The sequence below is a fragment of the Trachypithecus francoisi genome, unplaced genomic scaffold (assembly GCF_009764315.1).
Source record: "Trachypithecus francoisi isolate TF-2019V2 unplaced genomic scaffold, Tfra_2.0 Lachesis_group10, whole genome shotgun sequence".
NCBI lineage: Eukaryota > Metazoa > Chordata > Mammalia > Primates > Cercopithecidae > Trachypithecus > Trachypithecus francoisi.
In genome coordinates this window covers 115,770,637-115,795,277 of record NW_022681455.1, presented here as the reverse complement: position 1 = coordinate 115,795,277, position 24,641 = coordinate 115,770,637, and the positions used below count along the sequence as shown (strand labels likewise).

Below are 24,641 nucleotides of genomic sequence, written 5' to 3'. Positions count from 1 at the left end.
CTGGGTTGAGCGCTCGCCAGCCTCCTTGCTTGGGGCTTCATTTCCGAGGGTCTTTACACGGTGGGCCCGTCTACAGTCGGAGCTGTTGGTGGTGGTGATTCTTCTCCTGCAGGCTGGCGCACGCCCCCTCCTCTTTCCCACTAGATTCAGATCTGAGTCCCACGGCCCATGGACACGCGATGAATGCCCTGGGGTTGGTTAGCGGGAAAGACAGAAGTCGACTTGATGCCGTGGCTCGGCTCTGGAGGAGGAAGGCAATTCGGGCAGCCTTCCCAGAAGTGGAGGCATTTGCAGAGGCCTCCGGTGCGTTCTCGTCCGGGTGGAAGGCGGGGACTTGGATTTGTTGGAAAGCGGTATCCTGCGCCCTAGGCTGGAAGCCTGGCCTCGGCCAGGGGCCTGGAGCCTCGGGGTGGCGGGTGGGGGGCGGGGCGGGGGGCGGCCCCTACTGGGCGGGCTTCTGTCTGCGCTCCCGCGCCCCCGACAGGCGGCTCATTTGCATGGAGAGCGGCGGCGGCCAATGGGCGCGCGCGGCCGGGCATGCTGGGATCGGGCTGGGCCGGCTGGGCCGCGGCGGCTGGCGGATCGCGGCTTGACCGGCTCTGGGTGGCCGAGGCGGCAGCTGCGCGGCGGCAGCGGGGCAGCTGTGGCGCTCTCGGAGCCCCGAGGGCACGCGGCCAGAGCAGCTCAGTGTGCGCCACCGCGGGAGCCGGGGCCCCAGGCCCGCTGAACACCATGAACCACCTGGTGAGGGCGGCAGGCGGGGCCGGGCCGCTTCTGGGCTTCGAGGCGGCAGCCCTGCCGGCTCCGGGGTGGGCGCGGGCTGGAAGGGGTTAAGCGAGCGGCATTTGCTGCCGGACCTGCGGGGCCTGGGAACCGCCGACCGGGGTTCGCGGCCCCGGGACCTCCTTCCGCCCTGGTCGAGGAGCCGGGAGGCAGGAACCGCGGGGGCTCCGGAGCCTGCGCGCCTCGGGGGCGTTGGCGGGGCCGGGCGCGGGGGCCGCCAACCGGCAGGAAGATGCCTGTGTCGGGAAAGTGACTGGCGGGGCCCGCGCTCCGTGGCCGGCGGCCGCCTGCTGTGTCACCTTGGGCCTCTGCGCCCTGCCTCCGAGCCTGTTTCCTCGGCTGCGAGGAGGGAACGTTGAGCCTCGGGCGGGTGGTCCGTCTGGTGTGGTGTGGGACTGCCCACCGATCCCGGAGAGGGAGGAGCTCCGGGGGACCGAGGCCGGGCGGGCAAGTGCGTGGCGCCAGCGAGGAAGGCTGTGATGCCGGAGCACCCGGGTCCGGTTAATGATTCACTCCGGCCGCCGGCGCCGGGTTCCGGGAGCGGAGCGGGGGTGGGGTCGGGCGCGCCGCGGACTTTGCAGCCCTGCACGCCCAGCGCCGGTGGAAGCCGGGTCCTGGCTGGCTACAGGAGTCCTAGCTGCACACGAGAATCGCGGGAGTGGGCCGGGGCCGGGTTCTACAATGTGGACGTGAAGGCTTTGGAGTCCATGGTTGGGGGACCCGCAGAGCTAGAGCAGGGGCGGGGCTGCCTCTCGGGGGTCTGAGAGGCTGATTGCTGGGCCGAGGTGAGGGAGCTGGGAAAGCTGAGATTTGCCTAGGGGTGCGGGGTGAGGGGCTTAGGACCCGGAAGATGGGGTTTCGAGTTCCAGATCGGGAGCAGCAGCTCCTTTTCCCACCACAAGGCTCCCACTCCCTCCTAAGAGTCCCTGGTTTCCTTTCCCGCACTCCTCCCGGGTCCCACTGCGTCTTTGGTCACCTTCTCAGAATGACCATGGGTTGATTTCCTTGCTGGATTCGGCCAGGTGAGATGTTTCCCATCGCCCTGGGCCGGGGCACGCCCCCTCTTGTGCCCATTCCTTTCCCTCGGTGGAGAGTTGAGTGGTGAGGACTGGCTGGCCTGTGAGAGGAGATGTCGGGGTGCCTGGAGAATCGGGGCCCAGGTACCGGGGCGGCGGGGCTGTGGGGAAAGGAGCTTTGGAGAGGAGTTGCTGACGCTTCCTGCTGGCACTGCTTGCCTGGGAGCTGGGTGGAGGCAGGGCAGGGCAGTTACAGGTTCTGCCAGGAAAGTCACCTTGGGCTGGGGCAGGAGGCTTGGAGCCTCTGGCCGTTACTGTTTTTCCGAGCAGGAGGGTGAGCACTATGGACTGGTACCATGGCCCCAGGTCTGGGCAAGGGATGGAAATAAGGACAGTGCCACTAGGGTCTCCTGTCTGTGCAGGAAGGGCCCTGAGACAGCTCTTCAAGCCCCTTTCCCATTATACGGATGGTGCAGATGGGGACACTGAGGTACAGAGAGACAGTTAGTTGTCCTCAGAACTGGATCCAGAACTTGGTCTCCTGACATGGCCCCCAGTGCAGCACCACATGTGGCTTCTGAATTCCCAGTCTGGGATTGAGGGAGCTCTGGTCCTTGGGGGACCACTGTGCTGTTTTGGGATTATCAACTTGGTAGGGACCCTCTGGTTCCAAGGCTGTGCCTTTGTGGCACTCTCCTGGCATCTACTGTCCCTTTAGTAGGTCCTACCACCCTTTTCTCCTGAGCCTGGACAACTTCTTCCCTTGCCCTCAGGAGCCCACAGCCAGCTGAAGCAGCTAGAACCAACAAGCCGGGGAGATGCGCTCCAGGGGGGCTTCTTGGAGGAGGCAGTATTGGAGTCAGACTTGAAGTATGGGGCGTGGGGGTTGGGTGATGGGGATGTTTGTCCAGCAAAGACACTGGGCAAGCCTCTTCTTCAGCCCCCAGAAAAGGGGCTGCAAGGTGGTCTCCCTGTAAGAGGGTGGCACTCTGCCCTCTGTCAGGCCCTTCCTGACCCTCTGAGTACAGGAAAGGCCCTGGCTCCACCTGCGTCTTGCTGCCCTGACTTCCTCCCACCTCTAGGTGCTAGTCTGGGGCAGAAGTAGGGTGAAGGGGCGGGTCCAGCCTCCTTGATGACACAGTTGGGGTTGGAGGTGGGAGCTACCCCTATTCTGGGCCTGGTGCTGTCTCTGAAGTCAGGGGTCAGCCTCACACTGAACTCTCTGCCAAAAGTCCGAATCACAAGCATGAGCTCCAGCAAGTCCACTTGAGTGAACCCCGCTGATCCTGCCTGCAGGGGTACAGGCCTGGGGCCTGCCAGCTGTCCCCACTGTCCGTGGGGTGTTTTGGGTTGCAGGTTCCATGTCCTGAAGCAGGAGGGCCCTCCCTGTGCCACCTCCTCTGCCCAGCCTCTTAGGGACAGTGCCTGGGATGCCCTGGCAGGAGTAGGGGCTGGGGTGTGCTTCCAGACCATAGCTGGCCTGGGCATAAAGGCATCTGCTGTGGCGCTGCAGTGAAAACCAGGCTGTGCTCTGTGCTTGTGTCGGGGCACCCTTGGCAGTGGCCACCCCACAGGTGGCTTTTCCCTCCTGCTGCTGAGTGTCACGCGTGGGGCTGAGGGCCTGCACACCTTCCCTGCCTCATCCTCTCCGAGGTTTCGCGCCCTACTAAGGCGGGCAGGACAGGAGCCATGCTCCCCTGGGGTGGCTCTGGAACGTGGGCCCCCACATAGGCTATGTGATCTGCCCATGCCCTTGCTGGCTGCCACCCGGGCACCCAGGACTTGAGCCCAGACCCTGGCCACCCAGTTGTCTGTGGGAGTATTAGGGGAAGATGCCACTAAACTGGCAGATCCTGGTGTTCCACCCAGGATGGGGACGTGGAGGAGGGAAGAGGAGGTGCCCCTCAGAGCTTGAGGCCAGGGCCAAGTGGGGTGATCAGGACCCCTCCAGGTGGGTCCCGGGTGCGGATGGCCAGTTGGGCGCACGCTCATTGGGCCTGCATCCGTTGGCCATAGATGCTCTTTGGGACAAGCAAATAGAATGCTCCAGAAATAAACTTGGCCCAAGTTTGTGACGGTTCTGGGTATGAAAGAAACCAGTGTTTCCCAAGTGCCTGCTGTGTGTGAGGCTCTGTGCTGGGGCGGGTGCATGTGTATGTTGGGGGTGTGGACAGGAGGGGTGGGAAAGGCCCGTGACATTTCCTCTCATGGTTTCCACGGACCCAGGCATCACCCCTGGGTGGAGATAAAGTGGAGCCACCCAGCTCTACTGTGTCTCAGCGCAGGGTTGGCCTCTGCTGCTTCTGGACTCAGTGACCCTGGACTTTCAGGGAGCTTCTGAGCCTTGGTTTTCCTGTCTAATAAGATGGAGGTATTTCTGTCTTATGGGGTTGTGTTGAGGGTTAAATGAGCTGGTGGCCGTGAGGGAAAGAGCTCTGCCTCCGGCAGGGAGGAACTGTGCTGTTCTTACTGTTGTGAACCTAGTGACAACTGTGGTGGTATTACCCGTTTCCTTGTCTGCCCCCAACCCCGGGGTCTTGGGCAGAGACCAGGAGTTCTTGCCATTTTCTCCCAGCTCCCACCTTGTGCTGGCTTGTGGGCGCTGTGCTGAGGTCACATTTGCTGGGTGAAAGGGTGCCGGCCAGATGTGAGCCAGGCCTGGCCGAGAGGTTTTGGTCAGCGGTGAGAGCTGCAGTGTTCTCTGCAGTTGGCTCGGGCTGGCCCCGCTCCTGAGAACTCCTCGGTTGTCCCTTCAGGCAACCAGGGAAGGCTCCTTGGAGCAGCAGCATCTCCCCTTACCACTCCCCGACACCAGCTTCCCCCCAACCCAGAGTCAGAGTTTGGGGACAGCCGCAGCATGTCCAGGGCTTCCAAGGCAGCTGGCAGAGCCAATGAGGAGAACCCAACACCCATCCGACGGCTGCAGCTCTCCCTGACGTGTGCCATCCACAGCCCCGGTCCCAGCCGCTCTGCTTCTCAGGGCCTGCCTGCCCAGCCCGGGTGGATCTGGTGCCCAGGCAGGTCCCAGGGACACAATGAGGGCCATTCTCAGAGCCAGGCAGAGCCTGTGGGGCAGTCCTGTCAGCTCCCATGTACAACAGCTGGGATATTGTTTGAGGAGTGCTGGCATCAGGCTGGGGATCTCCTCCTCTGGCCCTGCCGTCTGGGATGAGCGAGCCGTGGAGGGCCTTCCTAGGTTCCTCTGGTGCACATACCCTGGAGCTCCTCTTCTGAAGGAGGTAGACTTGTCCTCCTGTCCCAGGTGCCTGGGGTCCAAGGGTGTGAATCAGGCTATGTCAAGACATGCTGGGTGGTACTGTGAGGTGGGGGCCAAGGGAAGGGGGTGTCCCAGGAGGAGCCTTCCTGGACGGGATGATAGTCCAGCAGGTCCTGAAGTGGGCGTGGGGTGTGGCAGGAGTGAGGTACCAGAGACTCAGTAGCCTCCACTGTGTCTTGGACACAGGTGACTGACAGTGTCCACCTGGACTGGCTTTGCATCCCATCTGAGGTCACAGTTGTATCCCTTGAGAACTTGGGCAGGAGCACCTGACTGGCCCAGCTTGGGTCATGCCCTAGGCCCAGCAGTGCAGGAGGCCAGGAAAGTAGGCTTAGGGAGACTGGCCTCTCCTCTAGTTTGGAGCATGGCGGGGGTTCCGGGAGAGGCTGCTGGGGGGCCTGCGAGCATGTCCAGAGCAGGAATGCTTGAGGTGGTGTGCGCTTTGCTCATCTGGGCTTATCTGGCCATGGGAAGCTGGTTGTGTGGATGATGTTCACTGAGCTGTGCACGCATCATCCATGGAGTCTGTGGCGTGAGTCCTTCTGCTGCTCCAGGGTCACAGCCTGCCTCCCTGCTCCAGCCCCCTGGCTGAGGCCCTTCCTCTGGCCCATGCTCTTCCCAGACAGGAGTCCTGTGCAACGTCATCTCTTTGGGGAGGCCATCTCTGAACCTGTATGCAAAGGCCTTCTCCCACATTATTTTTGGCACCCCACTTTCTTCCCCGTGAGAGCAAATTGTTTGCTGTCTTTCAGTCCCACTACAGTATAGGGCCCGTTCCGACAGAGGCCTTGTCCACTAGGGCTGCACTATCTCTGCAGAGCCCGGCCGAAGCAAGGGCCAGGTGAATCTTTTGTTAAAAGAACAGTGTGCGCTGGGCATAGTGGCTCACGCCTGTAATCCCAGCACTTTGGGAGTCCGAAGCTGGGGGATCACTTGAGCCCAAGAGTTGGAGAACAGCCTGGGCAACATAAGGAGACCCCATCTCTATACAAAATTAGCTGGGCATAGTGGTACGTGCCTGTAGTCCTAGCTACCTGGGAGGCTGAGGTGGGAGGAGGCTGAGGTGAGAGGAGGCTGAGGTGGGAGGATCGCTTGAGCCTGGGAGGTGGATGCTGTGAGAGCCATGATCGTGCTAATGGGCGATAGAGCAGGACCCTATGAAACCAGGGCTGTCATCCAGCAGAGAGGATCTAGGTGCTCAGAGAGGCTAAGGGATTTGCCCGAAGTCCCACAGCGGGGCCCAGGTCTGAGTCTTAGCTACTGCCTAGTGAGGAGGAAGGAGTGCGTGTCCTTGGGGAACAGACGGGGAGGCAGAGAGACCCAGAGAGGCGGGGCCCTGGCCAGCTGGAGTGGTCGGTTGTGTACCAGCAGCAGCAGCGTCCAGAGCTCAGGCTGGGCGGGGGCACACCAGCTGACGCAGGCGGGGGAGCTCCTAGTGCCAGGCGCCCGGTGCCACGTGCCCAGCCTGTGAGGTGCTTCCCAGCCTGGCTTCAGTGGCCCCAGACTGGGCTGCGGCCAATCAGTGAGCTCATTCCAGGAGGGGTTGAACCTTGAGGCCAGAGGCCACAGCCGCTCACCTGGGCCGGACTTTCCCTCCCTGCCGGGCCCTTCCCTCTGCAGAGCCCTCGGCCTCCCTGCCTGTGCTCCCTCAGTCTCCCTGAGTGCCTGGCCCTGCCTGGCGGGGCCTCTGCCAGCCTTTCCTGGGCCGCCCTTCGAGGAGGTGAGGGGCCTTCGCAGGGCGGTCCCCTCTGTCTAAACCCCCACCTTCTCTGACTTGGCTGGAGGGGAATTTTCCTGTGACTCACTCTGCTGGCACTTCCTGTGGTCACCAGGGCAGGGGCTGGGGGACCTGGAGGGGCAGCTCTATGGTGTATAGGGTCACTGGGGGAGGGTGACCCGCCCCCGATGGGCTGTGATTCCCAGAGGCAGGCTGCAGACCATATTTGGGAAATGCTTGTCTCGCTGGCTGCCTGGGATGGGGGCCCTGAGCACGGGTGGGCTGCAGGACAGCCCCCGCCCTCCCGCTCCTCCGTGGGGCTCTGGCCCCTGGACCCGCCGCAGTGCCTGTCCCATTCTGCCTCAGAGCCTGGGACACAGTCCACTGTTTTCTTTTTTTTTTTTTCTTTTTGCATATTTTTTCAGCCCCGAAGCAAGAAACACTCATTCCTGAAAAACAGGAAGAGAAAGTGTCTCCATTGTCTCTGAGATTTCTGGAGTCGTCCTGACCCTCTCCTGTCTTTACGTTTCACAGGATGTTTTCTTGAGGCGTGCTTTTCACTTGAGTTCCTTTTTCATTCTGTTGTAATTGGGGTGTGAACAGTGTTGCAGCCATCCAGGGCCTCTGCCCTTGCGCTCACCTTGGCTCTGATGTGACTCCACCTGGGCCTGCCTTCTCTGAGCTGCCCCCTGGCCCCTCCCTTGGGCCTTGCTCCTCCTGGCTCCCCACACTCTAGCCTCTGGCCCTTTTAGGGACTGGAGGCTCCTAGCTGCTCTGGAGAAATAGGCTCCCAGCGGATGACGCCCACCCAGGGCAAATGAGCCGTGGGGTCTGAATGTCTGCTCCTGGGACCTGGGGTACCTACTGCCCACTCAGGCTGCTTGCCTGGTGTACCATCGCCCTCTGATGCCAGCCAGGGAGACGGAGCTCAGAGGGGTTCTGTCCAGTCCCTGCTGGTGTAGGGGAGGCTGGGCCCAAGGGACTTGGAAGAGGTGTCAGCCCCACTCTGCCCCGAGGCGCAGGCTCCGGCTTCCTGTTTCTGCCCAAGGAGGCGCGGTCCTTTCTTCCTTGTTTCACTCCTTGCAGATGGAGTCCAGAAAATGGAACTTGAGCCCAAGTGGGGATGGCCACACAGCCACTGGTTGGCCAGAACCCAGGTCCCATTTCTGAGTCAGTCTCGACCAGGCTGCACGTCTAAGACCCCAGGAGACTCCAAGGAGGGACGTTGCAGGGCAGCCCAGACCTGAGACCAGGCTGGTGGGGTGGCTGGAGCCCAGTCGGGTCACCACCCAGCCGGCCTGGCACTTTTCTCAGACTCGACTTCCCTGTGTGTGAAGTGTGGGGCCCCTGTGGAACCCATGTAGCCTTGGGCCGCCCTAGGAGGGGCTGCAGCCCTGGCCTTGTCTCACCCCTTGCCTCCCTCACACCTGCTTTCTGCTGGAACCGACCACACCCTCCAGCCAGGGACCCTCTGTCTCTCTGGGCCCATCTTGCGCCTGGCACCTCGATGGGGCGGCAGCAGCAGCAGGGGCGAGGACGCATGGGCGTGGCGGGAAACTGCGAGGCCTCCCTGCCTGGGCTCTTGTGTCCCAGCAAGGCTCTGCACCTGCCCTCACCATCGCCCTCATGCCTCTGATCCCACAGCCTCTTCCAAGTCCCCTGTCGGACTGCTTGGCTCCTGGGCCACGTGGAGGACGTGCCCTGTCCTGGGAGGGTTTGCTGAGGGCAATGGGGCCAGGACCGGGAGGGCGTGCCTCCTGTTTGCTTCCCAGCCTTGGGGAAGGTGTTTGAAGTTTCTAAATTAATGACTGACTTTTTGGAGTTTGGCTAGATGGACTTGGTTAAGGAAGCTTCCTTTCATTTTTGTTCAGTTTTTTATCCTAAGAAGCTGTCCTTTTTGTCAGATTATTTTTGTGCATCTCAAGAGAGAATCATTTGCTTGTTTTAACTTGGCAGCATTGTCGTTGTTACTGCCGCTCTCCCTGTGTTGGTCCAGGTAGCAGAGTGGCCTTGGGTGGGGCTTTTAGGGGTATCTTGAGGGTCATCCCTGGAGTTTTGGTGGTGGCAGTGGTCAAGAGGATTTTAAGGTGCTCTACAGGTGCAGTTGAAAGAAAGGCCAGGATCAGCTGGGCCTTTCTGCTGGGGAACAGGTGGAGACATTGGAGGCAAAGGCACAATGATCTCACCACAAACTCCACTAAGTTATTTTCCCAGTGTCAAAGCTGGGCACCTCCCCAGATGGGGCAGGAGCTGGGGATCCCCCCACGCCCCATGCACGTCCTCCTGGTCTCACACCTGTGTCCTCTCTCCCCAGAACGTGCTGGCTAAAGCCCTCTATGACAACGTGGCCGAGTCCCCGGATGAGCTGTCCTTCCGAAAGGGTGACATCATGACGGTGCTGGAGCAGGACACGCAGGGCCTGGACGGCTGGTGGCTCTGCTCACTGCATGGGCGCCAGGGCATCGTTCCTGGGAACCGCCTCAAGATCTTGGTGGGCATGTATGATAAGAAGCCAGCAGGGCCTGGCCCCGGCCCCCCCACCATCCCGGCCCAGTCTCAGCCTGGCCTCCATGCCCCGGCGCCTCCAGCCTCCCAGTACACGCCCATGCTCCCCACCACCTACCAGCCCCAGCCTGACAGTGTCTACCTGGTGCCCACTCCCAGCAAGGCTCAGCAAGGCCTCTACCAAGCCCCGGTCCCAGCCCTCAGTTCCAGTCGCCCCCAGCCAAGCAGACATCCACCTTCTCGAAGCAAACACCCCATCACCAGTTTCCCAGCCCCGCCACAGACCTGTATCAAGTGCCCCCAGGGCCTGGAGGCCCCGCCCAGGACATTTACCAGGTGCCACCTTCTGCTGGGATGGGGCATGACATCTACCAGGTCCCCCCGTCTATGGACACACGCAGCTGGGAGGGCACGAAGCCCCCGGCAAAGGTAAGGCTGTCCTGGCACAGTCCTGCAGCCCCACAGGTATAGGCCTAGGCCCTGGTTTCTGGGCACAGAAGGGCCCAGCCACCCTCAGTCACTGGCCGTCCAGGAGTGGCTGTGTGTTTGGTCTGGGGTCAAAATGGGAAGTGTGTGTTTGGGGAGTGTTCATTTGTCTGGGGAAGATGGATGTGAATGGATCCAGAGGAGAGACGCCCCGCTGGCCTCAGCCAAGCCGATCTGAGTAGTGGTGTCACCACAGGGATCAGAATGTTGAAGCATTGCAGCGGGCAGGCAGGGCTTGGCACATGGGCCCCTGCGAAGGAGAGGCCAGCTACTTCATGTTCATGCACTGCCCTCTGGGTTTACGTGTCAGCCTCTAGATGGGCTTCCAGCACATCTTCTGACCGCCCCTGCCTCCACGGGCCAACCCCTCTCCTCTTATGGGGGATGCTAGGGTCCAGTGGGTGCTTACGGTGATCTGGATGTGAATCCTGGGAGGACACTGCCCCTGGAATTGCTAGAGGAGGGCTACTCTGAGAGCCTCCTGAGCTCTTGCCAATGGGATGCTGGGCCTGGGAATAATACCTCTGGCCTCCAGACCCTGAGCCCACTCCCCAAGTCCACAGGCCCCCTGCCTCCCAAGCTTACCTGCCTGTAGGAAGGAGTCAGAACTGGAGAGGGCGGCAAGGTCCGCTGGCTGCAGCAGGAGCAACCTTTTCTCACCTTTGATTGGTCCGTTCCCCTTGTGCCAAAGCCCCCTCGAGAGCTGGGGTGTGGAGTTTCCGGGCCTAGACGTGGAGAGAGTGTCTCAGGGTCTCTCGTCTTCTCCTGCCTGCTTCTTAGGGCTCACCAGGAAGACCTGAGAACCCCAGCCCATGCTGCTGTCTCAGCACTCCTGGGGAACATAGCAGCCCAGGCTGTTTGGGGTCAGCTTCCCAGGACCCAGGCCAAGCCTTGTTTTTGCTGTGTCCCGTCTAGAGCCACCTGTGTCTGGAGAGACACTGGCCAAGTGGACACTCAGCCTAGGGCTAAGGTGGAGAATTCATTGGTGCCAGCTGGGCAGCAAGTCAGCAGGGAGTCACCTCCACCCCTGCCCATGGGTGGCCTGGTACCCAGGAGGTGTGGCCGGAGGACACTCGCAGGTGGGACTCCATGGACTTGGGCCATCAAGCCTGGCCACCAGGGGAACCTGGGTCACTGGCTCCCACTTCCTGCTCTCCCTGCTCCTTCAGCCATCTGGTCAGACGTGAACCTGGCTGGCGTGAGGCTGCCTGGGTGGGGCTGCTCCCACACTGGCTTTAGCAAGAGGAGCAGGGTCCTGTTATCCCCTGGGGAGGCGGCAGGGAGCAGCGTCCTGTGGGGGAGCCTCAGACCATGTTCCATGTATACCCACACTCCACACAGATGAACACACGTGCATGAGACCTGTACCCCACAGGTACAGACACCCATGCACACACCATATGCACACACACACACATGCGCTACCTGAATGTGCATGAATATGTGCACATATCTGCATCCCATACCCCACAAATGGACACACCTATACGCCCACACACGCACACATCCTATGCATGAACACGTGCACACCCATACCCCGTCTGTGTAAACACGTGCATACACACCCCACACAGACACGTGTACGTCCACACATACAAAGCATGCGCACCCATCCGTATCCCACAAACATGTACACATGCATGTGCATATGCACACACACACACAGTCCACGCTCCACATGCCCCAGGGTCAGGCACACCCCCTCTCCTCCTCTCCCACCTTTGCCGTGAAGCTTGTCCTGGTGCGGCTGAAGCCCTGTGGGCCGGGGAGCAGCAGCGAGACTCCAGACAAAGCCTGGCCTCGAGCCTTTGTTTTGGCAGCTATTCTGCTTCCCTCTGCGGCAAGGGGCCTGCTCTCAATGGCATCGGGGGCTCAACCAGCTGGGTCCTTCTCCATCCATGCCCACTGGTAGAGCTGCCCAGGCCTGTGCCCCAAAGGCCCTGACCTGGCTGATGGCCCAGGAAGGAGAGCCCTACGTCCTGGGCCCGGATGCTCTCCCCTAGGAAACCTCCCCCAGTCTTGATTGTATCTGCTTGTATTTTATGGTCACAAAAGCAATGCTTGTTTGCTGTAGAAAATGCATAATGTATGGAAAAGTCTGGAGATGAAATTTTCCAATCGAGGTAATCACTGGGAGATTCTGGCATATTTTGTCTAGCATCTGCCCTGTGTTTCACAGATTTGTACATGTAGTTTTGCATTTCAAAGTTGAAAATCCAACATTAGATATCAAAAGAATTTTGTTGCATTCTTAAAGCTTCTCCTTGAGCCGCCTTGGACTTCGCTGGGTTGCCCCCTCTGCTGGGACGGGCCTTAGGCAGTTTCCAGTTGCTCGTGTCTTCAGTACAGTGGCACGGCAGTAACACCTGGCTGCGGGACATCTGTGTCCGAACCTCCATATCCTCCCCTTTAAGCGGCCTGCCCCTCAAATGCCTGGGAAACTGAGTCTCCCAGTCCCAGGGTAGTGGTTGGCTGGGCTGACAAGGAGCCCTTGCCAGGACGGCGTGTGGGCAGGATGGACACTGGCTCTCAGGAAGCCAAGAGGGTGAGTGACAAGGGTGGTGGCCAGGAGCGTCAGACCCCTGGGGCCTGGAGCAGGGTCCGGCGGGTGCTGAGGTGGGAGCCTGGTGGCCCGTATGGCTGGGGGAGAAGTGAGGGCCACACCGGCATCGAGACTCTTTGGGCCGGGTGTGGGCTGTAGGAATCTGAGGGCATAGGCTCTTTCATGGGCAGGTGGGACTCCCCGGGGGAAGGCATCTGTGGGAGGTCACTCAGGTCATGACCCTGGTCAGTACCCAAGGAGACAGGCATGGCGTGGGGTCGGGTGTGCACGCGGTCCTGTTGGGCCTGAGTTTCACCCTCCTCGCCCTAGAAGCTTCATCTTGCCCCAGGCCCCCATGTGCTGGGACCTCAAGCCAGGGGGCCTGGAGCTGGGGAGGGAGGGGAGCGGGCTGTGGTGCTGGCCCCTCAGGCCACCATGACCCAGGTCGGGTGAGCCCCTCGCACTTGGGTGTGTCCCAGTGGCTGTGGTCACAGCGCTCCTGTGGTGCTCCATTTCCCAAGGAGGAAACGAGGCTCCTGAATGGGGACCTGGGGATGCCAGAGCCAGGAGCCAGCCCAGGTCAGGGGTGACACCCATTTTGCAGAAGGGGGAGACCAGCCACTGAGCTCCAGGGTGGGGGCCCACCTTGTCCCCTTCTTCCGACCTGACGCCTGCCTCTCGGACCTGACCTGAGTTCAGTCGTTCCCCTGCTTGATGCCTGATCCTAGGGGAGGAGAGGGGCAGCACCCTGGCCCTGGTGTTGCTTGGGTTCTGTGCGTGCACCTGGCAGTTGGCCTGTATTGTGTTTTCTCTGCTTGTATGAGGCGTGTGTGTCAGAGACCATGTGGGTCTTTTTTTTTTTTGAGACGGAGTCTCGCTCTGTCACCCAGGCTGGAGTGCAGTGGCCGGATCTCAGCTCACTGCAAGCTCCGCCTCCCAGGTTGACGCCATTCTCCTGCCTCAGCCTCCCGAGTAGCTGGGACTACAGGTGCCCGCCACATCGCCCGGCGAGTTTTTTGCTTTTTTTTTTTTTTCAGTAGAGACGGGGTTTCACCGTGTTAGCCAGGATGGTCTCGATCTCCTGACCTCATGATCCGCCCGTCTCGGCCTCCCAAAGTGCTGGGATTACAAGCTTGAGCCACCGCGCCCGGCACCATGTGGGTCTTATGTCAGTGTCTGTGCCTCTGTCCCCTCCTCCTGGGCTCTGGCTGTGTTCCCCTAACCCCCAGGGGACCTCCAGGGCCTGCTGGTGGGGTCTCAGGTGTGTAGCAGGGTGGCCTGTGATTAGCAGTGTCATTCGCCTAATGAGCTTTTTCCACTGGTGGCTGCCTTGCTCTGTTTTTCTAACAGAAACATTTGGTCACTGTGGCTGCCTACTGCCACCCGACTCAGCTCCAAGAGTGGCAGGCGGCCGTTTGCCTAGGGAGGCTGGCCTGGGTCCAGCTGCACCCCTGGCCCTCACCGCATGAGGTTGGGATGGCCACCGGCGGGGTGCTCTTGGAGGATGCTCACGCCTCCCTCCTGCTGGTGCTGGGTCCAGGCTGAGCCTTGGGGCTGGGTCCCCACCTGCCTTTGGGAGGCTGGGAGGCCTAGAGAAGCCTTAGGCCGGGCCTCAAGGCCCAGCCAACCTGCCACGTCCCTCCGCCCCGCCTGCCCCACTGTTGGCAGGTCCCCGCGTCTAAAAATAGTTCTGGAGGCGACTCAAGTCTGGAGCGCGTGGAGGGAGATGAGTCTGGAGAGGCAGCCGCCAAATCCACTCTCAGACGCACTGGAGGGGGGTGGCCCCGCAGAGGCCCCCAGCCTGTGGGGCTCTGCTACCAGACGCGCTGGAGACCCAGTGGGCCCAGCTCTGCTGCGCTGCGGGGGCCTCTGCCAGGCCTGGGGCTGCTGGGGGGCGCTGGACGCCTCTGCCGCCCCCATGCCCTGCACCGCCTCACAGCACCCTCAGTGAGCAGGGCTGGCTGCCTGCCTGCATTGGGAGGGCCTCTCGGGGTTCAGGGGCACTGGGCCCGAGGGAGAGGCTGCTTTGGCGCTGCTGCCCTGGGGGATGTGCAGGGAGGCCCTGAGTCAACCCTGTCCCAGACATCCCCTTTGATGAGGGAACAAAAGGTCTTTCAGTGGAGAGAGCTGAACAGGGAGCCTGGTGGTGGAGGCGTGTGGGCGCAGTGTGCCAGGGGCTGGAGAATCCCACCAGGGAGGCCTTGTCCTCCCCAAGGCAGGGAGGCCTTTGGGGAACGAGGCTGCCTGGCATGGCCCCTACCCCCTTCAGGCCATTGCTGGTGAGGGGCAGCATGGCCCTGGGCAGGCCCTTGTGCTGCCTGCCTTGGCCGCCCCGGGCTCTGGACCAGGGTAAGAGAGCCTGGGGAGGGAAGGGCTGGCCCTGGACCTGCCTCCCCCACTAAGCCTCATCCTTTCAGGTCGCTGGGGATCTTACCTGTGGCAGGCAGCTCCCCCGGGACAGGCGCGGCAAGGCGGGGCAGCCTTGGTTCCAGCTGCTGTGCCCCCCAGCACACGCTCAACTTGCCCCTCTGCTCCTGTCCTCCAGAGTCTCCCCATGCTGTGCTGTGGGGCAGCGGGTGCTAGGCTCTGTCTGGTCCTGGGCTGGACGCAGTCCCCTGCTGGGCCGATCCTTCTGAGGAGGCTACAGCTAGGTGGTGTGGGCAGCAGGCTCCGAGGCCTCCGATGTGACCTCTCGTCCTGCGGGGCTGGGCGCCCCAGTCATGGGGGGTTCCTTGCCTGTGGGTAGTGCCCTCCAGAGCCAGGGCCCCAGCCCCTCACCCCACCGGTGTCCCCCACCGTCATCAGCTCACACCCATACTCGTCTGTGGAGCCTTCTGGGTCAGCAGACTGTAGAGATGGTGGTGTCCTGGCCCAGGACCGGGCAGCTCTGAATAAAACCCGGGGTTCTTGCTGTACCCAGCACTGCGTTCCGCTGGAGGAAGGTCAGAGGGTGCAGAGGGGCTAAGAACTGGCATCCTTGGGGAGCCACGTCCCTTCCACCTGGTGTGCCCTGCCCACCTCCCAAAAGGATGTGGCTCCCAGGTGTGAGTGGAGCCTCCCTGAGGGCCGGTTCGAGGGCAGCAGTGAAGTCAGCTCTCTGCCCCCAGGTGGTGGTGCCCACCCGCGTGGGGCAGGGCTATGTATATGAGGCCGCCCAGCCGGAGCAGGACGAGTACGACATCCCGCGACACCTGCTGGTCCCGGGGTCACAGGACATCTATGATGTGCCCCCGGTTCGGGGGCTGCTTCCCAGCCAGTATGGCCAGGAGGTAGGTGTGGGGTGTGCAGCAGGGGGAGGGCAGGGCGGCGAGTCTGTGCCTCTGCTTGACCCTGGGCAAGGAGCTGCATCTTCTCAGCCCTGGCCAGGCCTGGGGGTGGTGCTGCAGGGTTCCTGCCTTTCCCATCCCCCCGCGCCATGAGCCCTGCACTGTTTCTGCCCCCAGGTGTATGACACGCCCCCCATGGCTGTCAAGGGTCCCAATGGCCGAGACCCGTTGCTGGAGGTGTATGACGTGCCCCCCAGCGTGGAGAAGGGCCTGCCACTGTCCAGCCACCACGCGGTGAGCAAATGCCAGGGCCGAGACTGGGGGGTGTCTGGGTGTGTGCACTGGGGTGCTGACCAGTGTCTTCGGGGCTCGGGGTGGCGGCAGGAAGAGACTGGCTCCAGACCCGGGTTCTGCTCCTCACTGGATCGTTGACAGAAGAGGAAACCGAGCTCTCTTCTGAGCCTCAGCTTCTTCGTCTGCAGAACCACCTGTGGCAAGGCCTTCCCCATGAGCTCCTGAGAGGGTATCTGCAAGGTGACCACAGGGTGTGCCATGTCACCTGAGATACTTCCAAGAGTGAAGGGGGGACTAGTAATCATGTGGGAGCATCAGGGACAAACCAGGACTGTCCGGGGCAAACCAGAATTTGGTCCCCTGATAATACCCGCAGAGCTCAGTCACACACCTGCTGCAGAGTGGAAAGTTCACACGTGGTGGTGGTGATGAAATCATGATATGATGGTGGTGGCAGTGGCAGTATGAGAGCTAACCTTTCAGTGAGTCTGAGGTGATACACTTATGTGAATTAACACGTGTAATTCCTTGAGAGGAAGCTCTGCCACCTTCAGGTACAGGGGTGGTCACCTGGCTCTAGAGCCGGCTCGTCCCAGAGCTGTCATGGATGGGAATCGTGAAGGATGTGTATGCCGGGGCTGCGTGTGTGCCTGTGTGTGCGTACATGTGTGTGGCTGGATACTGCCCCCAGCCTCTGGGGTGGGCAGATGGACGGATGGACAGCCTTGACTGCCGCTTGTTCCCCAGGTCTATGACGTTCCTCCATCGGTGAGCAAGGATGTGCCTGATGGCCCGCTGCTCCGTGAGGAGACCTACGATGTGCCCCCCGCCTTCGCCAAGGCCAAGTCCTTTGACCCGGCCCGCACCCCACTGGTCCTGGCTGTGCCCCCTCCAGACTCCCCGCCAGCCGAGGACGTGTATGACGTGCCGCCCCCGGCTCCTGACCTCTACGACGTGCCCCCTGGCTTGCGGCGGCCTGGCCCAGGCACCCTGTATGATGTGCCCCGTGAACGGGTGCTTCCTCCTGAGGTGGCTGATGGTGGCGCGGTTAACAACGGTGTCTATGCGGTGCCTCCCCCAGCTGAACGTGAAGCCCCGGCGGATGGCAAGCGCCTTTCGGCCTCCAGCACTGGCAGCACACGTAGCAGCCAGTCCGCATCCTCCTTGGAGGTGGCGGGGCCGGGCCGGGAACCCCTGGAGCTGGAAGTCGCCGTGGAGGCCCTGGCACGGCTGCAGCAGGGTGTGAGCACCACCGTTGCCCATCTTCTGGACCTGGCAGGCAGCGCTGGTGGGACTGGGAGCTGGCGTAACCCCTCTGAGCCACAGGAGCTGCTGGTGCAGGACCTGCAGGCTGCTGTGGCTGCCGTCCAGAGTGCCGTCCACGAGCTGCTGGAGTTTGCCCGCAGCGCCGTGGGCAATGCTGCCCACACATCTGACCGCGCCCTGCATGCCAAGCTTAGCCGGCAACTGCAGAAGATGGAGGACGTGCACCAGACGCTGGTGGCACACGGTCAGGCTCTCGACGCTGGCCGGGGAGGCCCTGGAGCCACCCCTGAGGACCTGGACCGGCTGGTGGCGTGCTCGCGGGCTGTGCCCGAGGACGCCAAGCAGCTGGCCTCCTTCCTGCACGGCAATGCCTCGCTGCTCTTCAGACGGACCAAGGCCCCTGCTCCGGGGCCCGAGGGGGGTGGCACCCTGCACCCCAACCCCACTGACAAGACCAGCAGCATCCAGTCACGGCCCCTGCCCTCACCCCCTAAGTTCACCTCCCAGGACTCGCCGGATGGGCAGTACGAGAACAGCGAGGGGGGCTGGATGGAGGACTATGACTACGTCCACCTGCAGGTGGGTGCCGCCAGCCCAGTCCCGGCTCCTCTTCTGCCACACGGGGCTCCCGTGCTTAGGGGGAGATTTGTTCCCAGCTGGGCCTGGTCCCTGGCAAGGCCCTGTACCCTCCTGTCATTCTGACCTTCCTCACCACACATTGGCCCCATGTGCTAGCATGGCCGTGTCATCGAGTCCTTCGTTGAGTTCCTCGGGCTGGTGTCTCCGGTGACCAGCAGCAGTGACTGTTGTGTGTTGGGAGACAGATCTGCAGAAATGTGTACGCAGAGAAAGATCCTCTGAGGGTGGGGGAGCAGCAGGAGGTGGTAGGAGGTGGCTGGGACTGCTCTTCCCAGGCCAGGCCCTGGAGCAGAGGCCTGGGTGCCAGCCGGGTGGGAGTCCCGGTGAGGAACATTCCAGGCTGAGCCGGGCCAGAGAGGCATCCAGGAGCAGGGAACAGGTGGCCAGGCCTTTAGGCCAACAGGGAGAGATTGGGTTTGATTCCTGATGTGGGAGCCTAGGCAGGCAGGGTGGAGCTTGTGGCCTTTCTGCAGGTGGCCAGCCCTATGCCCAGTCTCTTCCTGGACTGGCAGGCGGTGAAAGGGGTGGCCAGGGCTGCTTCCTAGGAAGCCACCTTATCTGTCCCTGCATGTGCCAGCCTGTGTGTGTGTATGTGTGTGTGGGGCTGTGTCCCCACATGGGCCAGCCTGAGGGGGTGTGTGTGTGTGTCCCCACGTGTCAGCCTGGGGGATGTGTGTCTGTGTCTGCCCCTGCCCCTGCATGTGCCAGCCTGTTTTGTGTGTCTGTGTGTGTGCGTGCATGTGCATGCGCGCGCAGCACCACCTGGTGGCCACTCAGCTCACTGCGCCCCCACGGGGCTGGCCTGCTCTTCTGGCTCAGAAGAGAACTGGCCTCAGTGCAGCCCCTGTCTCTCCCCTCCAGGGGAAGGAGGAGTTTGAAAAGACCCAGAAGGAGCTGCTGGAAAAGGGCAGCATCACGCGGCAGGGCAAGAGCCAGCTGGAGCTGCAGCAGGTGAGGCCCTGGAGCAGAGCAAGGCCCTGCCTTGCCCACTGACCCCCTGAGCCCTCAGCTCTTGCCCCGCAGAGCCGACCCCGGGTCCCCAGCTTCTCCCCACACATTGTCTGGTAGTTCTCAGAGCTGGGCCCGGCCCACCACCCCCCTGCCTCCTGACCATCTTCATCTTTTCATTTGGTTTATTTTAAAGTTGTCAAGAGTAATTGTTGGAGACATTTAGGGAGTTAGAGAGTGGGGTGAGAGCAGAAAATAGACCCCTCACAGCTGCCATAGGCTCGTCACGGGGCTGGTTCTGCCTTGCTCCTTCCTCCAAGCTGCTCCCTGCATGTCCGGGATGGTGTCCTGTGGGCATTCGACTCTTCTGTCCCAGCATCTGCCATGGCGTTAAGCATTCTTGGTGGATTCCTTCAGAGACCACATAGCATCTATTGAATGTTTGTATTGTACCCGTACTTCCTTAGTAGTAGTTTTTTTTTTTTTTTGAGACAGAGTCTTGTTCTGTCACACAGGCTAGAGTACAGTGGTGCAATCTCGACTCACTGCAGCTTCAACCTTCTGGGCTCACGTGATTCTCCTGCCTCAGCCTCCCCAGTAGTTGGGATTACAGGTGCCTGCCACCATACCTAGCTGATTTTTGTATTTTTTGTAGAGACAAGGTTTCACCATGTTGCCCAGGCTGGTCTCAAACTCCTGGGCTCAAATGATCCACCTGCCTTGGCCTCCCAAAGTGCTAGGATTACAGTGTGAGCCACCACATCTGGCCCCTTATTATTAAATACACTGCTATGTTTATATGCTGACATATTAATAGACTTTTCTTCATATTTTGAATCATTTCCTGAGGGTAGGAAAGAGGTATGTAAAAAAATATTAAGGGAGCTTTATTCTGATTATGAAGATAATTTTAAAAGTGAAAATACAGGATAGTACAAAGTGAACATAAAAACATCACCCATCAAAGCTCCCTCACCCACCTTCTGGGCGTCAAGGAGGTGGCAGAGGTGGGGGCCTGAGACCCACGACGCACAGCGGCGAGGCTGCAGCTGTCTCATGAGAGCTCGGTGAGGATCAGTGAAGAGTGGAAGATGCCCGGGGAGTACCTGGCACATAGAGACACTCAGGAGAGGCTAGACATTGACATCTCAGAACGGTGGCCGGGTGGGAGGGGTGAGGGCTGAGAAATTACCTGTTGGATACAGTGTACCCATATAACAAAACCGTACCTGTACCCCCTGTTAAATCTATTACAACACCCAAGAAAAGAATAAATGTCACACCTGTAATCTTAACACCTTGGGAGGCTGAGGCAGGAGGATCACTTGAGGCCAAGGGTTTGAGACCAGCCGGGCCACATAGTGAGACCCAAGTCTCTGTATATTAATAAAAACTAATGGCTCACAACTGTAATTCTAGCACTTTGGGAGGCCAAGGCGGGCAGATCACTTGAGGTCAGGAGTTTGAGACCAGCCTGGCCAACATGGTGGAACCCCATCTCTACTAAAAATACAAAAATTAGCTGGGTGTGGTGGCATGCACCTGTAGTCCCAACTACTTGTGAAGCTGAGGCGATAGAATCATTTGAACCCAGGAGGTGGAGCTTGCAGTGAGCCAAGATCGCGCCACTGGACTCCAGCCTGGGTGACGGGTGAGACTTTGTCTCAAAATAAATAAATAACTAATAATTGTTTTAAAAACCTGAATGTCAAGGCAGGCGGATCACCTGAGGTCAGGAGTTCAAGACCAGCCTGACCAACATGGAGAAACCCCATCTCTACTAAAAATACAAAAAAATTAGCCGGGCATAGTGGCACATGCCTGTAATCCCAGCTACTTGGGAGGCTGAGGCAGAAGAATTGCTTGAACCCAGGAGGCAGAGGTTGCAGTGAGCCGAGATTACACCACTGCACTCTAGCCTGGGCAACAAGAGCGAAACTCCATCTCAAAAAAGAAAAAACCTCCTGAAATATCAACAATATATATGTCTATATCTCCGTCTGTAGAGAGAGAACTCTGGGATCGCTGTGTTTTCAGAAGTGGTCATGTGCTGTATCCTTCCTGTGTGTGCCTCCAGCACTGCACCAGTTCCCTGCTGTTGGATACTTAGGCTGTTCCCAGAGTTTTACTTTTGTGAACAATGCTGTGACGAATACAAGTCTTTGCACTTACCTGATCAGTCACTTAGATAACTTGCTAGAAGCTGGATTAAAGGCCAAGAATATGTGTGAAAAACTCTAAAGATGTAGAATCCCAAAGCCAAGGACATAAAGTCCATGTTAAATGCAAGCCCATGGAGACTTACTCGTGAGAACATCTATTGCCCCATTTTTGTATCGGTGAAGAATCTGAAATCTCCACCCACAAAGTGTCTAATAGGAGAGTATTGGTTTAATAAAGTATGGACATTGGTGCAGTAGGATATTATATAACTATTAAGAGTTGTCAAAGAATAAAAAGGGCTGGGCGCAGTGGCTCACGCCTGTAATCCCAGCACTTTGGGAGGCAGAGGTGGGAGAAGCATCTGTGGTCAGGAGTTTGAGACCAGCCTGGCCAACATGGTGAAACCCCGTCTTTACCAAAAATACAAAAATTAGCCGGAGGTGGTGGCACAGGCCTGTAATCCCAGCTGAGGCAGGAGAATCGCTTGAAACTAGGAGGCAGAGGTTACAGTGAGCTGAGATCGTGCCACTTCACTTCAGCCTGGGTGACGGAGCAGTACTCCCTCTTTATAAAAATAAAAAGAGTTTTGAAACAAAAAAAGACCCACAGAGCTTGTTGCCTCTGCTCTGTAGGCCTCACTGCAGCCTCGACCTCCCAGACTCAAGTGATTCACCTGCCTCAGCCTCCCAAAGTCCTGAGATCACAGGCATGGGCCACCTCACCCTGCCTCACCAGAGCTTTTCAAAGAAAAAAAGTCGAGTATGTATCTCACTGGCTAAGAGAACGGAGAGATGAAGGATTTCACCAAATAGCTGCCTAAGGGGGACAGTGCCAGGTTCTGAGTGTTAGGAGGGGGAGGTTTACTATTGGTTTTGCTCATTGTGGCTTGGAGCTTTGCGCCTAGGGTGGGACAGAGCTTACCTGTCCTGAGTCTGGGTGTGGCTGGTAATTTCCAGGGCCATAGCGGCTTAGTGAGGACACGTCGTCCCCTTCAGCTGACTCCTAGGCACAGGAGTGGAAATGTTAACTTTGGTGTGTGGTTCTGGAAGGTGATGGTAGCAGAGGTTCTATTTAGGGGCGTTGGATTACAGGTGATGTCTTCCTTTTTTCTGTTTGATATATTTGAATCTTTTTATAATGTGTATGTTACTTTTGAACTAAGGAGAAAATTTTTAACTTTCTGTTTTGAAATATTTATAGATTCACAGGAAGTTGCAAAGATAGGGTCGAGGGATCCTCAGTGCCCTTCAGCCAGTTTCCCCAGTGCCACGTCTCAAGTCACGTGGGACAGTACCCAAGTCAGGACGGTGACCCCCCCCCCCGACCCCAGGCAGCCACTTTTCTGTTGTCCATCTTGTCATTTCAAAACTGTTCAGGGCACAGAGTCTGATCTTTGGAGATTGGTGGAAAGGTAACTGAACAACCTCCAGAAGACTGGCCATGGGCCCGGGTCCCGTCCCCGGGAGAGGAGACTGCATTTCCCCACAGTCCCGTGCGCTCTGAGTAGCAGACCTTTTAGAGAAGCCCAGCCCAGGGTGCCCAGGTCTTGGCCTGTGGTTCTGACTCGCCCAAGAGCCTAACCCTGCTCCTGCTTCCCTCCCGCCCCAGCTGAAGCAATTTGAACGACTGGAACAGGAGGTGTCGCGGCCCATAGACCACGACTTGGCCAACTGGACACCAGCCCAACCCCTGGCCCCGGGGCGGACAGGCGGCCTGGGACCCTCGGACCGGCAGCTGCTGCTCTTCTACCTGGAGCAGTGTGAGGCCAACCTGACCACACTGACCAATGCCGTGGACGCCTTCTTCACCGCCGTGGCCACCAACCAGCCACCCAAGATCTTTGTGGCGCACAGCAAATTCGTCATCCTTAGCGCCCACAAGCTGGTGTTCATTGGGGACACACTTTCACGGCAGGCCAAGGCTGCTGACGTGCGCAGCCAGGTGACCCACTACAGCAACCTGCTGTGCGACCTCCTGCGTGGCATCGTGGCCACCACCAAGGCTGCCGCCTTGCAGTACCCATCACCTTCCGCTGCCCAGGACATGGTGGAGAGGGTCAAGGAGCTGGGCCACAGCACCCAGCAGTTCCGCCGCGTTCTAGGCCAGCTGGCAGCTGCCTGAGGGCCATGACCCCAGGAGGGAGGCAGGGGAGGGGCATGGTGGTCCCAGCTCCCTGGTTCCCATCTCAAGAGTCGCTGCGCCACAGGCTTAGAGACAGGACCCCAGCTCTGCCTTGGGCCTGGTGCCCTGGATGCCCAGGAATCTGTATATATTTATGACTGGGCAGGGTGTGGGGCCGTGCCTCCCCAGGAGCCGAAGCCCAGGGGTCGGCCAGTGGCCTTCCCCAGCATGCACCACGGGCCCGGGGCGGGTCACCAGGCAGGGTCTGGAGTGTGAGGGCCCCGCAGCCTCCAGGACCTCTTGCTGCCCCGAGGTCTGAGCCTGGCCCCGCGAGGGTGCCGTGTCCCCTGACAGGGCCGGTGCAGTTAGGTGTGTCCTCCGCCTTAACCAGGAGAAGACCCTGAAGAACTAGAACTATTTTTCATTATTGGTTTTCCAATCATTTGACTAATAGTCCATTTAAATAAAGTTTTTAAAATGAAGAGCAGCTGCCTGAGGGTGCCAGATGAGAGCACCCCGGGGCAGGTGACGTTTCCAGGGAAGGCACCCGGGGGCAAGTGCCATGCATGGCATCTCCCAGGAGGGTGGAGGAGTGGGTCTCTTCAGAAAAAAACCAAGGGACACCGAGGCTGGGTGCCTCCTGCAGGTGGGGTGAGGCCCTGGGAGCCAGGGCAGACAGAGCCTGGGCCCAAGAGAGGAGTTGGGGTCAGTGTCGGAGCTGCAAGGTCTGGGGCCCAGAAGGCACAGCCTGGGCGTGGCCCCCTGGAGCCCTAGGGAGCTGCCACAGCAGCGAGCACCTGCCCATGCCCACAACTGGTGTCTGGAGCGAGGGCAGATCGGGGCAGGAGCAGCTGCAGGAGGGGACAGGTTCCTGTGAGCCGAGGACACCATCAGGGGCTGCATCTAGAACTCTGCTTAGAAGAATCTCACCCCAGCCTGTGGAACTCCCGAAGCACACGCGGAATTACACGTGGATCTGGCCTCCAAATTGGGAGGGAGGGGCCTGGAGAAGACCTTTGCCCTGGGCAAGTGTGTGCCCCCCGTGGCTCCCCCACCCAGCAGCCCAGATGGAAGCTCCAGGGTGCCCAGAACCCCTGGTGCTCCTCCCAGCCCTGACCATTGTGCATGTCAGCATGCGCCGTGGTTTCCCCATCTGTATGAAGAAGGGGGTAGTACTGGGTGATCCTCAAGCCCTCCTGATCTTACCTCTACAGAGGGGTCCCCATGACAGCATCTGTCCCCTCAACTCAGCCACGTCATGCTGGGCCTACCCTCCTTGGTGAGGACACAGAAGTAAAGGTGTATGCAGTTGCTCTCTGTGGCTTTGTGTTTTACACAGATGTGGGGTAGGGAGGGTCTCAGCCTCCACAGCTTCCCAGGCATGAACTTCATGATGTGGGCATGCATGTCCCGTGAGAACGGGAGGTGCTGGTGCTGCTCCAGGACACAATGCCCTCCAGGGCCCATCCTGGCAGGCAAGGGCTGCCGGAGTTGCCCTGCAGGAGGGAGAGGATGTGTCGCCAGGCCTGAACTGGGTGCCAGGGCCTGGGAGACGCTGACCTGGCGGAGTCCAGGGAGGGATGCAGAGAAATGGCAAGCATGGGTGCAGGGGGTGTGC

At 59.9% G+C, this 24,641-nt stretch overlaps 1 protein-coding gene across 1 annotated transcript; it reads left to right on the top strand.

The window, feature by feature from the left end:
• Window positions 1–23,508, top strand: BCAR1 (BCAR1 scaffold protein, Cas family member). The gene is given in 8 exon segments (XM_033219037.1): window positions 1–744; window positions 9,108–9,480; window positions 9,483–9,727; window positions 15,434–15,595; window positions 15,770–15,886; window positions 16,634–17,731; window positions 18,653–18,742; window positions 22,511–23,508. Coding segments are annotated over 8 exon segments (2,805 nt in total). The 5' UTR covers window positions 1–537; the 3' UTR covers window positions 23,024–23,508.
• The last annotated feature ends 1,133 nt before the right edge of the window (window positions 23,509–24,641 follow it).